This window comes from Nannospalax galili, unplaced genomic scaffold (genome assembly GCF_000622305.1).
Source record: "Nannospalax galili isolate Female #2095 unplaced genomic scaffold, S.galili_v1.0 scaffold760, whole genome shotgun sequence".
NCBI classification, from domain to species: Eukaryota; Metazoa; Chordata; class Mammalia; order Rodentia; family Spalacidae; genus Nannospalax; species Nannospalax galili.
The window spans coordinates 427,594-448,527 of record NW_008347555.1 but is presented as its reverse complement, the minus strand read 5'-3'; the positions used below and the strand labels follow the sequence as shown (position 1 = coordinate 448,527).

At 38.4% G+C, this 20,934-nt stretch overlaps 1 protein-coding gene across 1 annotated transcript; it reads left to right on the top strand.

Moving 5' to 3' along the window:
- The first annotated feature begins 1,363 nt into the window (after positions 1–1,363).
- Igip (IgA inducing protein) lies at positions 1,364–11,123 on the top strand. Its single transcript, XM_008844279.3, has one exon. It carries the CDS (start codon positions 10,795–10,797, stop codon positions 10,954–10,956), a length of 162 nt encoding a protein of 53 aa, XP_008842501.1. The 5' UTR covers positions 1,364–10,794; the 3' UTR covers positions 10,957–11,123.
- The last annotated feature ends 9,811 nt before the right edge of the window (positions 11,124–20,934 follow it).

Below are 20,934 nucleotides of genomic sequence, written 5' to 3'. Positions count from 1 at the left end.
TGTCTCTTGTTTACTACTATAGCTTCTTAAAGTTAAACCTTGTACTACAGGTTGTTGGAGTACTCCTAGATCAGTGTTTCATAGTAGCCAGCAGTAAGTAGTGCAAGCCACAAAAACACAGCAAACTTAGGCAAAGTGTCCTTTCTTTGAGATGCCAGTTCTTTCATAAGGTTTTCTTTAGGCTCAGAGTTACCTAAAGTGAAGCCTTTCTTACTTACAGACTTCAGATTCTGCTTGGAATCCTACCGGATCAAGAAGCACATCATTGTGCAATTGTCTTTACACTATAACAGTTAAACACAATCTTACTAGGATTTTGAATCCATTGATTTATGGTCAGTGGGTTTAAAAAGAAATCCACATGCAGATCTTTTAAGACTTAAGAAATGATCATCAAAAACACTGAGTGACTGTAAAGATGCTCATTTTTTTTTTTTAAGCATCTCATTTTACCCTCCCCATTGACTCTCTTAGCCTTACCCTCCCCAGTCTCCTGTTTCACCTTTCCCCACCCAGGTGCTCGGTACTTTACCAAGGTTCTGTGTCTCAGTATATTATGTTAGAGTCTCTTGTTTTTATTTTACTAGTTGGTAGACCCTGTTTGTGCTGAAGGGGGGGGGGCTATATTTGACCATATGTGTTATTTTTAGAAAGACAGTATGATCAAATGTGCCAAAAAGAAGCAAACAAAACTTTAATTCATGACAAGTATGCCTTATTTTTTATGATCTGCTTTGTCTTACAATTAAGGTCCAAGAACTTGGTTAAACTATGTTATTTGCCTAAGTAAAAAAAGAAAACTTGAAATGCATTGAAATACTGACATTCTTTAAAATGAGAGACACTGTCAAGTAATTTAATCCAGAGATCAGCCACCAGATTTGAGATGGTGTGTGTGTGTGTGTGTGTGTGTGTGTGTGTGTGTGGTGTGGTGTGGTGGTGGTGGTGGTGGTGGTATTTGTGGCTTTGTTTTTCTTTTTAAATCACCAAATCTTTTTTCTTTTTTTAAAGCTACATTTTATTTGTGCCTCCTATTTATCATGCTGATGTTAGAAGCATCAGTCATCCAGCCACAGAGGGGAGCTAAAGTTAACTAACCAGAACTGTAGAAATCATACATGCCTTTGACAACAAAGGCAGTTCATAAGAAAGCCATGTTGGCTTTTCCTCTCAACAGATTGGAGGTAGATGAATATTTGCCAAATGAGGAAAAAAAAAAAAACAAAAAAAAAACAAGAAAAAAACAAGAATCCTAGTCAGGAAAGACAAACTTGTTTTCCAGCTTCTCAAAAGCCATGGAAAGTAGAAACCAAAACAAATGGGAAATTTTAAAAACCTTGAAAGTCTCACTTTCTATTCCCATGCAGGGGTTAAAATTTGACTTAAAATGGAAAGTATATTAACTTTTTTAGGCCTTTACATCTAGAGATAGATAACTATTCCAGTTTGATTTTTTTTTTTTCAGGTAATGGAGAAAGCTGCTAATTTTAACCCCTGCTGAAAGAAGACAGATAATTTCATTTGGAAGCAAATACTTATTGCCTTGAGAAACAGCACTGTAATAGTCTATGATAATTAGTTATAGAATAACCTTTATCCCTTTCAAACTATGCAAATTATTAAATAAGTGTAAATTAGTCAATTAAAGATAGTTGATTATATTGCAATCAGATGGCATTCACAAACTTAACTGGAACGTATACAAATAAAATGAGTTTAAGAGGATTTTTTTTTAATACTGACGTAAAAATATAATTTAGCTACCTGTTCTAAAAGTGGTGAATAATAATTGTATAATAGGCCTGGGAAGACTGCCTCCTTTTTTGAAGAGAGAGATTAAAGATTTTTATAATTGTTTTTCATCAAATTTTAATATTTTTGTCAACTTTTTAGGTATTTAATTTGTAAAACAGTTTGCTTTGTACTGGCATACAGATAATAGGGTATTGATCTTAACCTTTTGAAGCCAAGTGATCAAGAACATTTGTAATAAAAGTCAATGGATCGATATCAGTTGTACTCACTGTTTTCATTTCTTGTTCTTATCAATGTAGGAATGGTGTACTTTTTTTCTTCAGGAAAATGGGGCTAAATTTGGGTGGAAGGAAGGCGAAAAGATAAATTTGTTGATAAGAATCTGGGTGGTTATTGCAGCCCAAGCACTTTAGAACATCATTAAGTGGGTTACGATTTACTGTATTTAAAAAGATGTAGTGTCAGCTTTTTTCTTCTCAATTATTTTTGGTCACGTTATCTCATTTTGCTTCTGTGCTTTAATATCTTATGTTTTGGCAATATTGAAACTTTCAAACCAGTGTTTTTCTTTCATGACTTTTTGGGTTAATCTGCTAGCCATGGTGACCCTACAAGTGGGCATGATTTTATTTTTATCTTTTACTACATGGCTTACCTTCTCATATACAATATTTCCACTAGTTTATTTTTTCATATTATACACATGTATTTATTTCCAGATGATTCTAGAATGGGGCTTTCTGAAATTGTTCTGGTAGCTTTCATAGCACCACAATTTTTTTTGACATGAACATATTTTTAAGATTTCCCTATAAAAACTGAGATAGAAAAAAAAATTTTTTTTAATTTCCCCCTTTTCAGAGTCTCATGGCTATCAAAATGAGATTATTTTGTTTACTGCTTGAAAGAATGCTAAGACAAGAGCATCTTTAGCATCTTGGATTTGAGCAGTTGGTGATAACTCTGAGTATAACATTTATAGTTGTTATCCCTAAATTTGAATATCAGTAATTTTAGAGCCACATGTACATACATACCTATTTCTTCATGAGAATGCATGCTTAAGCAAATTTTCGAGTTATGCAAACTTGTCTTAAATTTTACCAGTTTTTAAATCATACATTATAATGTTTCTGTTTTCTCCATTAACCAGATTTAGGCCATTTATAGTGAAGTACACTATAAAACTAAAGTGATCACTACTATTAAAATTACTATTTTCACCCAACAGCATTAATTATCATAGTCTTTACAGTTTGCAATGTATTTTTAAGAGAAGCCAATTTTAGTATTTATGAAGCTATTTGATCCTCAAACCACACCTAAGTTTAAGGCCTAGGCCATTTGACCAGCTCTTTTTGAACAGAAATTTCATTATTATGGACTAAGTAAAGATAATCTAAAATAGCAGTAGCATAGTCAAATTAGCATTAGTAAAATTTCAAGATGCAAGAACAAACCAGTTGAAATACAGGAACTATGATTGGTTCTAAGCCAACAGTTCTCCATCTTCCATCTACCAAATTGACTACCAAATGTTGATATTAAATGATCTAGGCAGTTTATGTCTTCAGAAAAGTTGAATATGGAAAAAAGTTACTTGTAAGAATTTCATAGTTACTCATCCATTTTTGCCTCCATGTTATGTTTGCTATTTCCTGTCTTCCATTTTATTTGTTATTTCCCTTCTTCCCTCCCTCCTGTTGTCTCTTGATTTTTGTGGAAAATTGTTTTATTGGTAGGTAGAAACATGGTGGTGACCTGTGTAAAATAGTTGCTTTTTATGTACCAGATATCTTACTGTTCTTGGAATCATAGGTTTTTGGGTTACAATGAATACATATTTTTATTATTAATTTTCATATCAATTAAATTTTGTAACATTTCTTGATAAAAATTTAAGCTGATAAGTTTAATTTTCCTGATTTAGGATCCACTTTAATAATTCAGAAGGCCTATAAGTTTAAAGACCATGTTCTTGTATTTTGGAATTGTGAAAACAAAATATTCTTTCAGGTATATGTTTTGGTCTAAGATGTATTAATGCAGAAAGCTTCTGGGAGGATTTAAGATGTTCTTGTTAAAGGATAGGTGACACCTACTCACCTTGACTAGCTCAGACAATGCCAAAGACAAGGTGAAATGACAGCACTCATTGAAGTTGAGTCAAACTCCCATGTTGCTGGATTTGATTGACATTTTCCCCACACAGTTAGTTGGTACTCTTTACTGACCTCCTTACCTTGTGTATCTGACATATTGGCTTTCCTATTCCCCTTTTCTTTTGTTTCTCCTTTTCTTTATTGTTTACATAGGCCTGCTGGTGGCATTCAATTCAGATAGAAGTTAAGAAATTTCTGCCTCTTTCCTTAGAACATAGCTAACTGAAGATCCAGAAAGATTTCTGTATTTTGAGGTAATTTGGCAAGTTTTTTTTTTTTTTCTGTTTTCCCTGTAGTCTTAAATTGGCAATTCGAAGAGCATCTTAAATGAACGTTAGGAAATTTGTGAAATGATGAGTGTAAAAAGTATGTGTTTAAGTTACTGGGAACTGTGACTGACTGGTTTGGAAATTTAAGAGCAGGAAGGAGAAAGCTGTTTGTGAATGGGGTGTGAGAGGTACATGGGAGGGTGGTTGGAAGTAAAGTGGGAGGAATTTTTATTGGCAGTAGGAAAAAGTACTAAGATGAAGTCTGAATGAGAGTTGTTTCCTAAGAACAATGAGGTTGATCTTCATTGAGGAAGTTTCAATGCGTCCCTCTTTGGCTAAGAGAAAACTGTTGGTCTACAGCTACTTACAATGATGCTTTATACAAATCTGTTTTTATGTGTACAGTGGTTTGAAGATTTTGATAGGATGTTCACTTTGGGGGACAAATTTAAGTAGCACAATTGTGGAATGGTAGCTTTTCTGGTCAAGGCAAAATTATGTTAGGGACTTACTTTTTCAGAAAAAAAGATAACTGCTCAAGCTTTTTCAATTACCATTTTTAAACTATCAATGACATTTGTCATTACAGACTCTTTTCTTGGGTTCTTGTCCAAATGTAGTCTGTGTTTGCTTTTCAAAATGATTCTTGCAGTCCACAAAGATTCATACCCAAAGATCCTTCCTTTACAGAAACTTTACCCTTTGGTCCACATAAACATTTTAGAAGACAATAAACGAGGTAAAAATCACTGAATTCCTATTTAAGTATTGTTTTTATTTCTTCTTTTATTTGTAATCCTAGCAGCCATCTAATATTGTAGCCCTTAAGAGGCCCTCAGTAATACATTCCTGAAATTAAACAACATTATCCCCTAAACTTATATTTCTGTTTATTGTCCCACTTTCTTTAAAATTGTAGAATTTCCTAAAGTTAGTGTAGGCAGATGTCAATTATATAATTTAATATCTTCCAGGCCTCTTATGTTCTTTGTAAAGTAAGCTCACAGTGTTATCTGTTCCTATAATCCTAGAAGTGTTTTAAATTATTTAAGATAAATAATACTTGTTTTTAAAGTTACATAATTCAAATATATTAGTTCTGCTAGTAAATTTACTATGGATTTAGTCCCAGTAATTTTGACAAATTACCTTCAAATTTCATTTTAATCAGATATCTGTAAATCAGTGATAAAAATTTGTTTTCAGTAGCCAGAAGGACGTTCTGGTTCTGTACTTGGAAGGTAGTCTTTCTTTTTTCAAATGTTAAATTCATTAACAAATAATAGGTTTATTTTTACATATCTTATTTTGCAGAGTTGGCACTTGGTATAATTTCCACATTTTATTGTGTCAGATTTTTAAATTATAATATAGTTACATACTATAGTTTAAGTTTGTACAGAACCTTCTTAAATAGCCCCTCCCATAGGAATTGTGTTTTTTTTTTTAAAAAAAAAGTGAAGAACCAGTGATTTAAATGACTGTGAGACAAGTCTGAAAGGCTTCCTTGAATCTAGGCAGTGAAGATAAATTATAGCCCATTTCTATGCTGCATACAGTTGTTAAAGTTCAATATCAATATATAAAAGTGCAAAAGTAGAAAAGATTATGTAAAGTGGCCTATAATATTTCTAGTTTTCAGTATTGCACTACTTATCTTTGCACTTGATTCTTTGAAAATTAAGACTAGTCACTTTCACTTTTGTTTCTAGTCTTTTCTAATTTCTTGTAGAATTGTTTTCAAGATCCCACCCAAAGCAAAACTCATATGCAATTAAATATGCTTTATAAGGCCAAGAAAATATTTGTTAGTGTTAGCTATGTAATAGTAACATTTGTTTTGATAAAATTTTTAATATGGACCTTTATTTACCAGTAAAATTCTTTATAAATATAAACTTTATTAATACCGTCTAAATAAAGTAAAAGCTTAGGATAGAAAATATATCTATGTATATGAAATGATGTCTTTAAAATCCAACTTCCAGCCTAATGTGGTCTGGTTTTGGACCGTTGGTATGTTTTCACGTTGAGTCTTACTGGGTCCATGCTTAAAGAGTGGGAAGTAAAGTGAGTGGCAGGTAGCAGTTCCCTCTTTCATGTAGCTTTCCATAATTTTCATATAGTTTCTTCATGGTCTGTGTGACATTGCTGGTATTAAAGTAATTATATAAAATGACTATTCCTTTTTGGAATTCAAGATTGACTCACTTTTTGAGGGAGGGGGACAGCAAGGATTAATAGACTTTATTTTAACCAGAGGTAGTCTTATAACTTCCTTGATGTGATCTATAGAAAGAACAAAGTATACCCTATGAACATATTTTTTCTCTTAATGAGATTGTGCAATGCAGTATTCAGTTTTGCAAAGAAAAAAATCAAGTTTTTTTTTTCCAATAGAACAGAGATGTATTTTTGGCTAAAATTGTTTTACAAGTTGCTTAATGATTTCATTTTATATTTCTTTCCCCATAGCTTTTTACACACCTCATGCTTAAAACCAACAAGTAAGAGGCCTCTTTTCAGATGTTTATTTTTGAAATGTCTTGAGTGTGTTTCTGGATGGGGGTGTTAATTCTTGACATGCTCCTCTCAGCATGCTTTGCTAGTCATCGTGGATCTTATGTTTGCAAATTCTGTTAAAAATTCAGTGATGTATTTGAAATGAGAATGTCTTTTACAACATGCTGTGTTTGTGGCTAGATTCTGTTGAGCCTGTAGCTTTATTTTTAATTTAAGTAGAAACTTAACTTCCATTGTCCAGATTTTAGGTTTATCTAGTGGAATTGTGCCAGGTAGTTGTCTAAATATGGACCAATTTTGGAAATGTAAGTTACTGAGTATGGATTTGACTCTAGATAATCCTGTACTCAAAACCACAAATGAAAGGCTCACATCATTAGAGTTACCTACATTTTATGTTGTCAGATCTTTAAATGTGGATGATGTTCAACATTCTATGAATTTCCTTAGGAAAAGAGAAAAATTCAGTCTCTATACTGTTTCTTGGAGGCTAAATTTACCACATATGAAGTGAGAAAACTGTAGCAAGTAGCTTTATTTTTTTAGTGATGTTTAACCAGCTTACTTAATTCCTTTTCCTGATTTGAAGCACTTATTTCCCAAATATGAATAAAGGGAAAGATCAGCCCTTCTCCCCTCCCCCTCCCCTCGACACTTTGAGGTCATTTTTGTTATCTGCCTCCATTTCCCAATCCTGGTATAAAATGAATTACGGGTATCCCTCTTAAATCCCTGTAACCCTTTTTGGAGAGTCTAGAAACCTTTGATAATCAAAGTGATGAACCCTCTTCCCAGAAAAACAAATGCACATATACAGATAATTTTACATACAACCTCAGGGTCATCACTCATCTTTGAAACCCAAGTTAGGAGTTTTTGCCCTAAGTAAACTGTAGAGAACATTGTAATGCAAATAATCGATAAAATTAGGAGCTATTGGCTTGAACCATTTCAGATTGGAATTAATATCAAATGGTGGCCCCTACTAGGAAAATGTGACATTGCAACTAGCTTTGTTAGACATTATAACATCCAGTAGAAAGAAAAAAGAAGTAAAGTTTTGAGAGCTATTTACAAGGAGTCAGGTCATCTCCAGATATGGGAGCCATTCCTGGTTCAAGGTAGGGAGGGGTCAAGGTGCCTGACAGCTTTAGCAGGGTAGAGTTTGATAAACCACAATGCTCAGGATGCCAAGGGGTTAGCCATTATCTTAACCCCGTCCTTACCAAAAGATTTTAGTTTTGTCTATTGGGAAACAAAATGTCACTAGGGAAAAAAGTTGCCTTACAACTTTGCTGGAACACATCAGTTTGGTGATGTATGGGACACTAGTATTATTTTTGAGAAGGTGCATAAAACCAAAGTAAATTAATTATTCTCTATGTAGAACATTATTTACTAGTAACATTTGTTTGGGTATATTAGCTTTGACAATTTTTACCAGTAAATACCGATTTTATTTAAAACTGGGAGTCCAGTTTATATATAGGATACTTGATATATCCGTCTTTTCCCCATGTAAAGAATAGTTTAAAGATTTATGCATACTTTTTACTTTCCTCTCTTGATACCATGGGTTGGGGGTGGAGGGTAGGGTTCTTTGACTCAACAACTGACAAATGTCTTCAAATTTAAAAATCAAGAAGCAGCACTTTAAGTCTAACTCTACACCATTTTAATGCATGTATTAGTTTAATAATGATTTTTGGTGCATGCCTTTGGGCTTACTCAAAAGTGTACAATAGAAAAGTATATTTCCTTTCTTAGAAAGGAGATGTTTTTCTACTTTGCAACATGTGATTACAAAAATCTTCCTCTGTGGGAAGATTATCCATATATTGAACTACTGAAAAGTATATATTTTTAGATATACAGAAGGAATCTACATGGAGCAGCATTCAGACCTATATAGAAGTCATAGCATTCTGTATAGGACCAAAAAGGAAGTAACATTAAACACTTAAACAGACTTTGTTGGGTAGAAATACCTTTAGATCTTACATTGACTTCCAAAAAGAAAATGCCACAAAAGTTTGTTGAAACTTTTGTTTGAATTTTCTCTGTCAGTGTATTTAGCCCAAATGCAATAGCATTGGGTTAGCACATATGTAAGAATCAGAAACAAAACTAAATAGATCAGTCTGATTTGCCAATCCAGCTTGACTGAAATAAGTATACTAATCACTTGCAACGTGAAAAACTGTCCAACTCCTCTAAGGTTTTGACAAAATAACCTTGGCTGATGTGGGGACACTCCCACTTTGATTTCTGACCTGACAGTGAAGATTCATGCTTGACATGATTTTAAACCTGACAGTGTCTGTTTAAGGAGCCATGGTACAGTTTGCTAATTCAATCCCAGATACCTGTTGATTACCTGTAAGATCTAGAGTCCAAAGTAGCCAGCAGCCGTATCCCTGAGAGCTCTGTGCCCATCAGATATCATAAAGTAAGCAGAGTTGGGACAGGTCACAGCTCTGATGATTGACCTCAGTGGACAGCCCCAGATTCAAGAATTGTATCTGCTTTCTTGGGAATCATCACTGAATGAATGTCCCATACTGTGTTACTTACTGTAGATGCTCTCTAGGAGGAGGCCCAGAGCACACATCCTAATTGCTTGTGGTACTCAGAGAGGGGGTGCTAACTCTGATGCCCTGGTCAAATTCCAGTTTAGGGATGTGGGTCTTCTTATCAAATTGGAAATGTGCATTACTTCCCATTTTTCCTGTTGCTGTCAGTGCAAACTACACTAGTCTGTTCCTTTGCCCCAGTCCCAAGTCTCTTAAGATACTGGTGTCATATGGGCCAAGTTCATGCCTTATCCTAATACACAAGAGTCAAAGAATGAGTGAGCTTGGTTATCAGGATGCCCTGTACTTGGAGGGTGGACTCTTGTGATGCTTGGGGATGAAATCAGCCCTTGTTTAGCATAAGTTGGGGAATGTGCACTGGCTGGAAGCATCCAGCCATAAGATGTGAGCTGAAACCTATTTTCCCTCTTTTCTTATAAAATGAGAAAATCCGTTGGGTTTTCAGCTGTCAGGGAAAGCCGGAGTTCTGCAGTTTTAATCTGGGTAACTAAGCCTGGTTTAAGTAAGACTTTGGTAAATTAACTGGGTTCTCAGATGCCACAGACTCCGTGAGAAGTCACCATTATTTTCAATGGTTGTGATAGAATTTCCCCCTAGTAGCCATTATTTTAAGGTTATATTACAGAGTTGCTTTATTTTGAGCTTTTCATGTATACACAATCCCAAACTGGAAGAAATTTTAAAAAAGGAATCCTGCTGTGAAAGGTATATATTACTCTAGATTTTTCTTACTGTAAATATTGTAAGATTGTAATACTGTCGATATTTTATTAACCAACAAATGTTAATCTATGTGAATTCAGACTTATTTTAAATGTGCTTCTTATTTACTGTGTATGGTCCCTGTTGCTGACAGTATTAAGTTATATTCTGATGTAAGATTAACTTTATTAAAGAATGTAAACATTAATGTTTCCTTATGGGAAAACAAATAAAGTATAAAGAAGACAATTCTTTTCATTGAAATATACTGTGTATTTACACTTGCTAGACCCAGCACCACTTACAAATTTAGTACACTGTTCAGAATTTTAGTTAACACAGCTGATGTGGTTGTGCTCTCTGTGAAAGTCTAAGCATAGGTATTGTTGGAATGTGAACAGTTTGTATTTGTCTGCTGTGAATCATCTTGAAATTTCTAATCAAGTTTGTAAAAATTTTTATAGTAAAAATTTTAATGACAATTAAAAAAAATGATCTTCTCTAAAGAATGGTCAAAACAATGTCCTTTCACAAATAGAATTGTTCTTTAATATCTTTCCAAAATGACTTTGGTTAAATGGACCAGGTGTATATTAGTTAAAATTTAGGACTAAGTTGTTGTTATTCTTTGAGTTTACAAGTTAATCCTTATTGGAGATGTGCCAATATAAAGTGGAATATCATTAATTTGCACTGTTTGGGGACCCCATTTAAGAATGCTGAATTTTGCCAACTAAAAAATAAGCAAATGCAATTTTAAAAAATAAATTTGAACATTCTGTATTAAATATGTGCAGTTATTATCATATGAAGAAGCGCAGTGTGTTGGGCTGTAATATAACCATATTTGCTGTCATGTTCTCCCATCTCAGTGCTGGGAACTCACCACGTGGAAACCAAGCAAAAGTGTTGTGCATCAGCCGGCTTGAGTTTGTTCAATATCAAAGCTGAAACTAGCGAGGTCTGCTGTACTGCTTATTGAAGTATTGTGATTCTTTTAGGCATTGATTCTTAACAAAATATATACTGTAACAGTATACTTTGTACAGATTTAAATTTTATTTGAAAAATGAAATAAAGTAGGCAAAAAATAAAGATGTTTATTTTTCATGTGACTATATAAACAGATCAGTCTTTTGTTTCAATGCTTTTGTTGGGGAGGGGTCTGGGTGGTTCTTTGATTTGTTTTGGTTTTATTTTTCTTAAGTGGAAAAAAAATTTTAGGACCTAGCAGCAAGTATACCACTTGCCTATTTACTTATTATCATTAATTGGCTACAAATGTGCTCTCTAATATGGGAAAACCCTGTTTTCTATTTTATCTTAAGGCAGATGTGTTATTTATAAGATTTTTATGTGAATGGCTTTCCTGTCTGGCTCTTGGGTCAGTTTAAAAAAGAGTTAACTAATAATGTGACAGTTAACCCAGACTATAATGTTAACCAGGCTACCACATTGAGAAGGAGGAGCTCTTCCCATGGAGCATGCTCCTTTTCTGTGGAAGCTTGTTTCTGTCATCTTAAATTTGAAGATGGTCTGGGATTAGAAGTGGACAGGTTGCAGGAAAAGTCCATGGCACGAGATGAAGAGAATACTCTGGAGGAAATGGAAGTGGTACCTTGAAGTAAGAGCCTTCTCAAAATTGCTTTTCCAGTGAGTAGAATGGAGGAGGGAAAACTAATGGCACAGGAGTAATCCTTCAGGACACTTCGATTGGGGCATTCTAGAAGAGTAGATTAGCTAACCAAGGAGAACCACCTCAGTTTCGACCTCTGACTAAAAACCTCGGAGACCTCAGGTATATATTTCCTCAACTTTAGGAAGTAAAATTTGAAGTTTATTTGTGGCCTTTTCATCTTTTTGAAAAGTTTTTATTTTCACATACCTTCAAGCAAGATAGGAAGAGTTGGAATGCTTAGGTCTCCAAGTAGTTTCTGACAAAAGCTACATTGAGCAAAATCTATCAATGCTATTTAAGTATATATGACAGTAGTTATATATTTTTTTAAACTAATGCCTGGCCATAGAATACCTCAAGTTCGCAGTATTAAAGTTCCAGGCTTTTCTGGGTGAATCGGTCCCAAGAAAATTGACTGTTCTGTGGTTTTCTTGATAAAATGATCCTCCTTTTTAGAGAATAAGAGTTGGAGTTAGTTTACATGTGATAACCACAACTCTAATAAAAGTAATGAAGCTTCATCAAAACTTAGAGCTAAGGATGCCACTGTTTGGGAAAAGGGAGGAGTGCCTAAGAAACTAGTATGCTTGTGTATCTGTGCTACTAGGGATTGAACCTAGGACCTCACACATGCCAGGCAAGCATTCTACCACTGAGCTATATCTTCAACTCTCTTAAAAAACCTTTTGAGACAGGGTCTCACTAAATTTTCCAGGCTAGCCATGAACTTACTCTGTAGTCCAGACAGGCCTTGGACTTGTGATCCTTCTGCTTCCATTTTCTGAGTAGCTGGGATTTTAGGCCCATGTCAACAGGCCTGGCTAAGAAAATGGTTTTCTCTAGTTCTGCAGTGCCTCTGATTTTAGGGGGCATACATAAGACAGGTGGGTGCCCCCTGAATAATAGATTCTCCTCCTCAAGGTCAGGGAATCAGATAAAACTTATGGGTCCCTTTCTAAAAGGAAGGCTTTGAAGAACAGGAGCTTGTAGTGAAGAGTTCAATCAGGACTTGTTCCTAGTAAGTTTAAGGCAGTAAAAATCCAGGAGTCAGGCTCCTTTCTTACTGTCCTGTGGTCCTTTAAAGACTTTAACAGAACCATGATAAACATGCCAGGGGTGAGTTTAGAGAGTAAGAACCTAAGGTGAGGTCCTACTGTCCTGCAAGGCACATCTCCCAGACTTGGGATAGGTGTGAACTTCAAGGCAAAGCTTGGAGAGCTTAGGGACTTTCAAGAATGGAACCCAGTATAACATGTAATAAAACTGGCAATCTCTTTCCACCAGCTCCCTTCAGTGGCTGCTATTGGCTGTAAAATTTTATTCAGGATGTGAAATGTAACTTATTTTGGCTCATTTGCATACTTTTTTTTAGAAATTCTTATTCTTAGTTCCAGTAATCATTGCTTTCTAAGGAGATAGGACCCCCCCTCCTTTTGGGTACTGGGATTTGACAGGACTTTGATTTAGGGTACTAGGTTTTGGAGGAGTTTCTGCTCATCCAGGATCAAATGAATGTGATTGCTGTTTCGATGTCTGCTAGCTCTCCTTGGGGTCAGCATCTTTCCCCACATTTTGAAAACTTTAGAAAGAGCTGCATTTTTCCCTGAAAATGGGATTCTTCCTTAATATTGCAAATCTCCAGCATGTTCCCAATACTATCAATGCAGTTTTCCTACTAACATTGGTTTTCACTCACTTTGATTTGTTCACATAGTCATGTATGCTTAGATTGTCAGAATTGTCACCAAAGATACTGAATGTTCCGGTGTTCAAGAGTAGGATATCCCTATCTCACAGCCAGCAGGGCTGTCAGGTTAACCCTATCATCTTAGGCAGCCTGGCTCTTCCATCCTGTTCAACTCATACCTCAGAAATCTGCCAATCTCCACAGGAGTTTGGCAGCAACTCCAACCTAGTGAGCTCTTTTTTTTTGTCTCTGGCAGTAGCACTAAAGGTGGGTCTATGTTGGCACCATCCAAGCCCACCACCTTTTAAGTACTAAATGCTTAAAATTAGACACCAAACTGTTTTACATAGGTTATTTCACTTCATTCTTACTCTAACCTCTTTGAGGTATAGGCACTGTTATTATTTCCACTTTACAGATGAGAACATTCACTATGGCATCAAATGATTAACATGCTCAGGGTTTCACAGTCAGAATTCAGAATTCAGGTAGGTTGATGTCAAAGCACATCTGTGGTCTCAGTACTCTGCTACATGGATTTTCCTAGGAAGTTCTACTTCCACATCCCCCTAGTATGTAGATCTGACTTTGACATTGCCTCACCTTGCTGTGTAGTAGCTGGATGGCAAAGCCAATGTTCTCTGTACAAAAGAGGTTCCTCTGCATAGCTCAAAAGCCACACTTCCTGTTCTGGACTGAGCTTGATTCATGAATGAATCCACATTTTCACTTCTCCCTCCCCTTTCATGAGGGAACGTCTTAACTCAGAGCAGGTCTAAAGGAAGCTGGCAAATAGCCCTTCCAGGGCTCTCTCTACTGCTTTTGCTTAAAGCAAACACAACCCCAAGCTCTATTCTTACTTTTCCACTCAACCAAGGACTATGTGAATGAGGCTCTTGAATTATGTCTTGTTAAATTGTGTTTCCTTCACAGTTTCCCCAGATTCTACCTGCACCCTCCAGAAAATACCCTTTTTTTTTTCCCTTTAGTGCTCCTGAGTCCATGTGGCTTCAGATAATAAGCTCAACAACAGGATCAGCAAGTCTTCAGGAGAGGATCTGGGTCTACCCAGATTCCCAGATCCCAGATCACCAGTGGTTGACTCAGTTGGATCAGCCAAAGCTAACTTGTAGTCTCCAACTCAGAATTTTGCGTGGGCTTTAAGTTCTGAAGGCATTTTCCTGTGCCCTCTAGAATGCTATTTCCAAGTTGTTTCCTGACCTCCAAGGGTAGGTCCGGAGTCTCTTTCTTTCTCCAGGGGCTTCTTCCAAAAGTAAAATCTCAAATTCCTTGGGATTTAGGGGTGGTTTAGAGGGCTGTGGCATCTCTTAGAACTCTTTTTAAAAAGGAAGATGGTAATTTAAACTTAAGCCCCTTATGATTTTTGTTATCATTTAAATCAGTGGTTTTCAAATTGTGGGTCTGGATCAAGAGCATTATCACGCCCTTGGAGATTGTTGGCAGTACTAACTCTTGGGCCCTACTCCAGACCTACCAAAGGAGAACCTCTAATACGGGCCCAGTGCCCGCTGTTGTAACAAGCCCTCTGGGTGATACACACTAAAGTGTGAAAAGCATTGTTTGCAAAAGAAAAGGTTCTTGATTTCTTTTGAAGTCTCAGGTTTAATAATGTGATGAAAACTGGGGCTCTCTCAACTACTTCACAGAACCCCACCCCCCCACCAAGTTTCAAATTAAGAGTTTCTGCTCTAGACTTTAGAGCTGTTCATCCCTCTTCCACTGTTTGCTCTTTCATCCATCCTGTCAGATGTCATCCCTGTAGGGGACAGCACAGGAATAAGGGCTTGCTGATCCCTGTATATGCAGCATCTATAACCCATTGATGATGAACAAAAAACCAAAATTGCAACCAGGCATGGTGGTACTCGCTCTTAATCCCAGCACTAAGGGAGGCAGAGGCAGGTAGATTTCTGAGATGAAGGCCAACCTGCTCAACATAGCAAGTTCCAGGCCAGCTGGGGCTACAGGAAAACCCTGTCTCAAAATCAACAAAACAGAAAACAACCAAAAAAAAAACACCCAAAAATGCTAAACTGGTGTAGTGGAACATGCCTGTAATCCCAAACATTGGAGTCTGAGTGAGGCAGGATTCCTCACAACTTGGACCACAGTCCAGAAGTTGGGCCTTACAGAGACGTGACTGCTTCTGGAGCTGGGACCTGAGTATCAGCACAGAGTGCTAACCGCCTCTGCAGTAGGCCTGGCTGTAGCACTGTCATTGGTAAGTGTACGTCACCCAAGAGAGAAACTCCCAAGACAAGGTCCAGGCTTTCATTCCCTCACTAAAAACATCATTTAGAAACTGTTTTCACCTGAGTAGCCAGTGACTTGGATTGGGAGTCCTGCTCAGCACTTTTTTTAAAGAAGGTCTGCCTGTAGCCCCAGCTGGCCTCGATCTCACAGATCTCCTGCCTGTTGGGATCAAAGGTGTTGGCCACCACACCCAGCTGTGCTCAGCTTTTCAGGTCATTCTTGGGCCATGACTCCAGATTGTACTCAGCAGCCTCATTGGGGAAAGCCTTTTCTCTAAAACCGGGGCCTCCTAAGAAGGCTGACTAAAAAGAATGCCCAGAGCTGTGGAGGTTGGCCTACTCTGGGAATCTCCCCCAGTGGCTAGTAGAACCACTTCCTTATTCTGAGAGGTGGCCTAGAGGAAAAAAGGCCTGGATTGTGGTGGTTGGTGGTGTTTTTTTGTTTTATCTTTGTTTTTTCAGGCAGGGTCTTACTAGGTAGCCCTGGCTGGCCTGAAATTCTTGTGTAGGCTAGGCTGGCCTTGAACTCACAGATATCCACTTGGCTCCTGGATTAAAGGTATATGCTACCACACCCAGCTGGAAAAGCCTGTTTTTGAACTTGCTAACTTTATACATCTGAAGCAGATGTATAAACCCTCACAAACCCAGTAAAGAGCACTACCACAAACTGTTTAAACCAAGGGGCTGGAGAGATGGCTCAGTGGTTAAGAGCCCTTGCTTGCTGTTCTTGCAGTGGGCCCAGCACCCACATGGTGGCTTACAACCATCTGTAACTCCAGTTATGTGGTGCATACATGTATATGCACGTAAAATACATAAAGATCTTTTTTAAATTGCTTAAACCAAAACCAAAACTCCTGTTTACCTGCTTTGCTCAAAATATAAACTGATCTGACCAAATTTCCTCATGTACACCACTGTCTCTCCAGCCCAGTGATTCTCAAAATTTCCCAACCCCCTACACACACACACACACACACACACACACACGTGTTCTACTGGACCCATCCTGAGTTTCTGATCCAGCAGATCTGAGGTAGAGCCTGAGAATTTGCCTTTCTAACAAGTCCCAGGTGATGCTGATGCTGTTGATCCAGGAAAACCACCTGAGAAGCACTGTTCTCGAGTATCATAACCAGGATGGCTAACTGTATGTTCCATTTTGCCTTAAATGGCCCTAGTTATGCCTGTTGCCTCCACTATTAGTGCACTCCTGTTCATATGTAGTATTCCAGATTCCAGTTCGGATGACAAACTGGGTTCATCTTACCTAAAGCACCTTATTGGGTTCCCTACTGCCGTTCTTGCCTTCTGAAGTCATTCTCCACCCAACAAGCTGAAGTAAGCTTTTTAAAAATGTTAACTGGATGGTATGCTCTCAAACACACACACACACCCCAACCCCACTTCCATCCCTGTTTCCCATCCACTTAGGATAAAGTCTAACTCTGTACTACAGTTACATGGCCACTTCAATCTAGCTCTGCCTAACTCTCTGGCTTTCTTTCTTTCAACCCCTGTTAATTTCTCTTAAGCCATGCTGGCCCCTTTTCTGTTTCTTTAATTCATGGAGTCAGTCCACTGTCACCTAAGGGCCCTTGGCTTTGCTCTTCCTTCTTCCTGGAATGCACTTCTTCCACATCCTCCCTCATATGGCTGGCTCCTTTTCACAATGAGGCCTTAGCTCTTGTGTTCTCTCTTCAAAGAGGTTTCCCTTGACAACCCAAACTGAAGGGTTCCCTTCCAATCCCTCCCTGTAGGCTCTGTCCAGTGCTTACCACTGTCCAAAACTTCTTATTTATGTATTTTTATCTATTGGTGGCCTGATGCTGAAAGTACCATTCACCATGGCATCTCCAGTGCCCAGTCAAGTCTGGCACTTGTCTCCTGGCCCTTTCTCATGTGAAGTTGGATGCTCAGTTTCCCTGGGATGTATAAACTGAGCAAAGGGATGAAAGTAGCTAACTATTCAAGGAGAAATTTGTCCTATTTCCAAATGCTAGCTCCTTTTTCTCCTCAGATACTTAAAATGGGAATGATGACAACTAATCTGCCACTAACTAGGTAAAACATCTGATGACTAAATGACTGAACTCAAGTAAGTCTGGATGATAACTGTCTCTGGCACTAACTGCATCCTCACTTTTTTACGTTTTGGTTGTTAGCTTTAGTCTTTAGTGGCTGCGTGCTCTCTCCAGCCCTTCCTTGCTTTTTTTTTTTTTTTTAATCCAGTTTGTTTTGCTTTTAATGAAACAAAGTTGGAGTTTATTAAGAAAGTTTTAAGACAGGATGTTTCCTGGACTGGCCTCAACTTGCTGTATAGCTGAGGATGGCCTTGAACTGTTTCTGCTCTTCTCTACCTCCTGAGTGCTATGACTGTGAGTGCCATCATACTCTGTTTTATGCAGTGATAAGGATCCAGTCCAGGGCTTCTTCTATGCAAGCACTCTGCCAACTAAGCTGCATCCCCAGCCCAAGAAAAGGTTTTAATACAGATTTAAGCACATGCATTAAGAGAGGAAGAGCGACATAAGAATATATTCTAGTTGCTCTCAATTGCTGTTAGAAAAACACTGACCAAAACCAACTTGGGGAGGAAAGGGTTTATTTGACTTATAAGCACAGTCTATCATTAAGGAAAGCCAAAACAGGAACTCAGGGCAGGAACCTGGAACACAGACCATGGTGGCCAGCTGCTTACTGGCTTGCTCCCCCTGCCTGTGCTCTACCTGCTTTCTTATACACTACAGGACCACTTGCCCAGGGATGGCACCACTCACAGTGGTCTGGGCCCTTCCATATCAACAATCAAGAAAATGCCCCACAAACATGGCCACAGGCCAGTCCAATGGAGGCAGTTCCCCAATTGAGGCTTCCTTTACCCAGATATGTCAAGTTGACAACTAAAGCTATCCAGCACAATCAACTCCTTGTCAACTTGACACACGAACACTTTCCTATTAAACCACAACCTTTCCATTTTTTAACCCCAAGATCTCATGTTAATATTACAACATAAGACAGTACAACTTTAAAAGTCCCACAGTCTCTAAAATACTCAAACACTTTAAGTGTTCAAAGTCTTTCTTAAAAGTCTCTTTTAACAGTGGGTTCCTATAAAATCCAAAACAAGTACTGTCTTATTTCAAAAGGGAAGAATTGGACACACTTAAGCAAAACCAAGTCCAGCAATGTAGCTCAGGGCTGGACATCTGGGATTCACTCATGATCTTCTGGACTCCGAAAGGTTTCAGCAGCTCCATTTCTCTTGGCTCTGCCATCTACAGCACACACAGCTCATCTTGCAGGCCCAGGCCAGTCCCATTCCACATCTGCTGCTGTCCTTGATGGTTGTCCCATGGTCCATATATCTCCAGAAAGCTGGGGTCTCCACTGAAACTGAAGCTGTACCTTCACCAGTGGGCTCTTCTGGCCTCTCAGGGTGCAAAGCCTCAGATTCTCTCCATGACCCCTGCAATCCTGGGGTGTTTACTGCAACTGAGACTTCACTTTCACCAGTGGCTTTTCCTGGCCTCTCAGGGTGCCAAGCCTCAGCTGTTCTCTGTGAACACTTTCATGCTTTCAACACCAGAACCAGGAGACTCTTACATGTTACCAAGTCCTACGTCCAACTTGAGATGGACGCTCAGGCCCCACTGGACTACAACTTCTGTCTGCTGACCCCGAGGAAATACTTCCCAGAAGATTTTGCCTCGATCATGCTGGTCCCTTATCATAGCTGATTTTCAGCCCCAGCTATCCAGCATCAGTTGTCCCAGTAAAGTACAAAAGGTTCCACTTCCAAAAATTCTTAATTTGACACAAACAGCCCTGAAGAGTCCTTGCTTCCCTTAAAACTTCACAAGCCAGGCCTCCATCATCTACACCTCTTTCAGCATTATTTTCCAAGTTCCTACAGAACAGCTCACTAAGCTCTAAACACTCAAAGACCTTTCCTGTCCAAAGCTCCAAAACCTTCCACGATCCTCCAAAAAACAATTGGGTCAGGTCTGTTACAGTAATAGCCACTCTGGTATCAATTTCTGTATTAGTTACTTTTCTGTTGCTGTGATAATCCCAGCACTCAGGAGGCAGAGGCAGGTGGATCTCTGTGAGTTTGAGGCCAGCCTGGTCTACATAGTAAGTTCCAAGCCAGCTGGGGCTACAGGGAAACCTTGTCTCAAAAAGACCAAAAAATAATAAGAAGAGTTTGAGCTTATGGTTCCAGGGGAATTAGAGGCAGCATGGTGGCAGGAGACAGCCAAAGCAGCAGCAGCAGAAAGCAGAGGCTCACATCTTCAAGCAGGTTCATGAAGCAGAGAGCAGCTGGAGATCCAGCAAGGCTTAAGAACTCTCTAAGCCCACCCTCAGTGACATGCTTCCACCAGCATGGCCACACCTTCTAAGACCTCCCAAAACAGCACCACCAACTGGGGACAAAACGTACAAATACTTAGAGCCTATTGGGGGCACTCATTCAAACTACCACAGGATAGTACATGCCCTAGAGTGAGTGTGAGCTTCTGAAGATGGTATCCTCTTATCCACTTCCAGTTTGGGTTCTGTTCTATCTTATCTCTGGCCTCCAAGTAGCATAGAATATAGACACTGAATATGAGATGATTTTTCTCTGCCCATCTCTTTAACTTCCTGTGCCTCTTACTTCTGTGTAGACATCAGCATCTGCTCTATTTCACCTCCAGGTGAGACTCTGGGGCAAGAGCAAGCAAACCTTGGTCTTGGCAGATAACTTAGTGCCCAACCCAGCTCCCAGCTGCTCTCCAAAGCACCATTTGTTGCTCCTGTAGTCCCTCAGCATGAACTTGGGAGCTCCTTGTTCATCAGGCATAGGGTAAGCAGCACTCTCTTGGAAGGGTGCATGTTCACTTTCCCATGGGATCCATTAAATGAACAAAGGAAAAGACAACTATTTGAGGGGCATTTTACCATGTTTCTAAATGTTTCCTTCCTCTCCCTTGTCAAATATTTTAAATGGGAATGAGGGTAACCAACCAACTTGCCAACAACAACTTCACAGGGATGAAGTAAAAAAGAATCTTCTTTAAATTGGCTGTGGTGGCACATGCCTGTAATCCCAGCTCTTGGGAGGTGGAGGCAGGAAGATCAGAAGTTCAAGATCTTCAGCTACATAATGAGTTTGAGGCCAGCCTAGAATACATGAGACTGTGTCTCAAAAAAAAGGTAAGGGGGAGAGGACCTTCTTCCTGATTCTGAATCTGAGGTAAAATTAAGGCTGCTGGGCTCAGCTGAGTTTAAAATAAATTTAG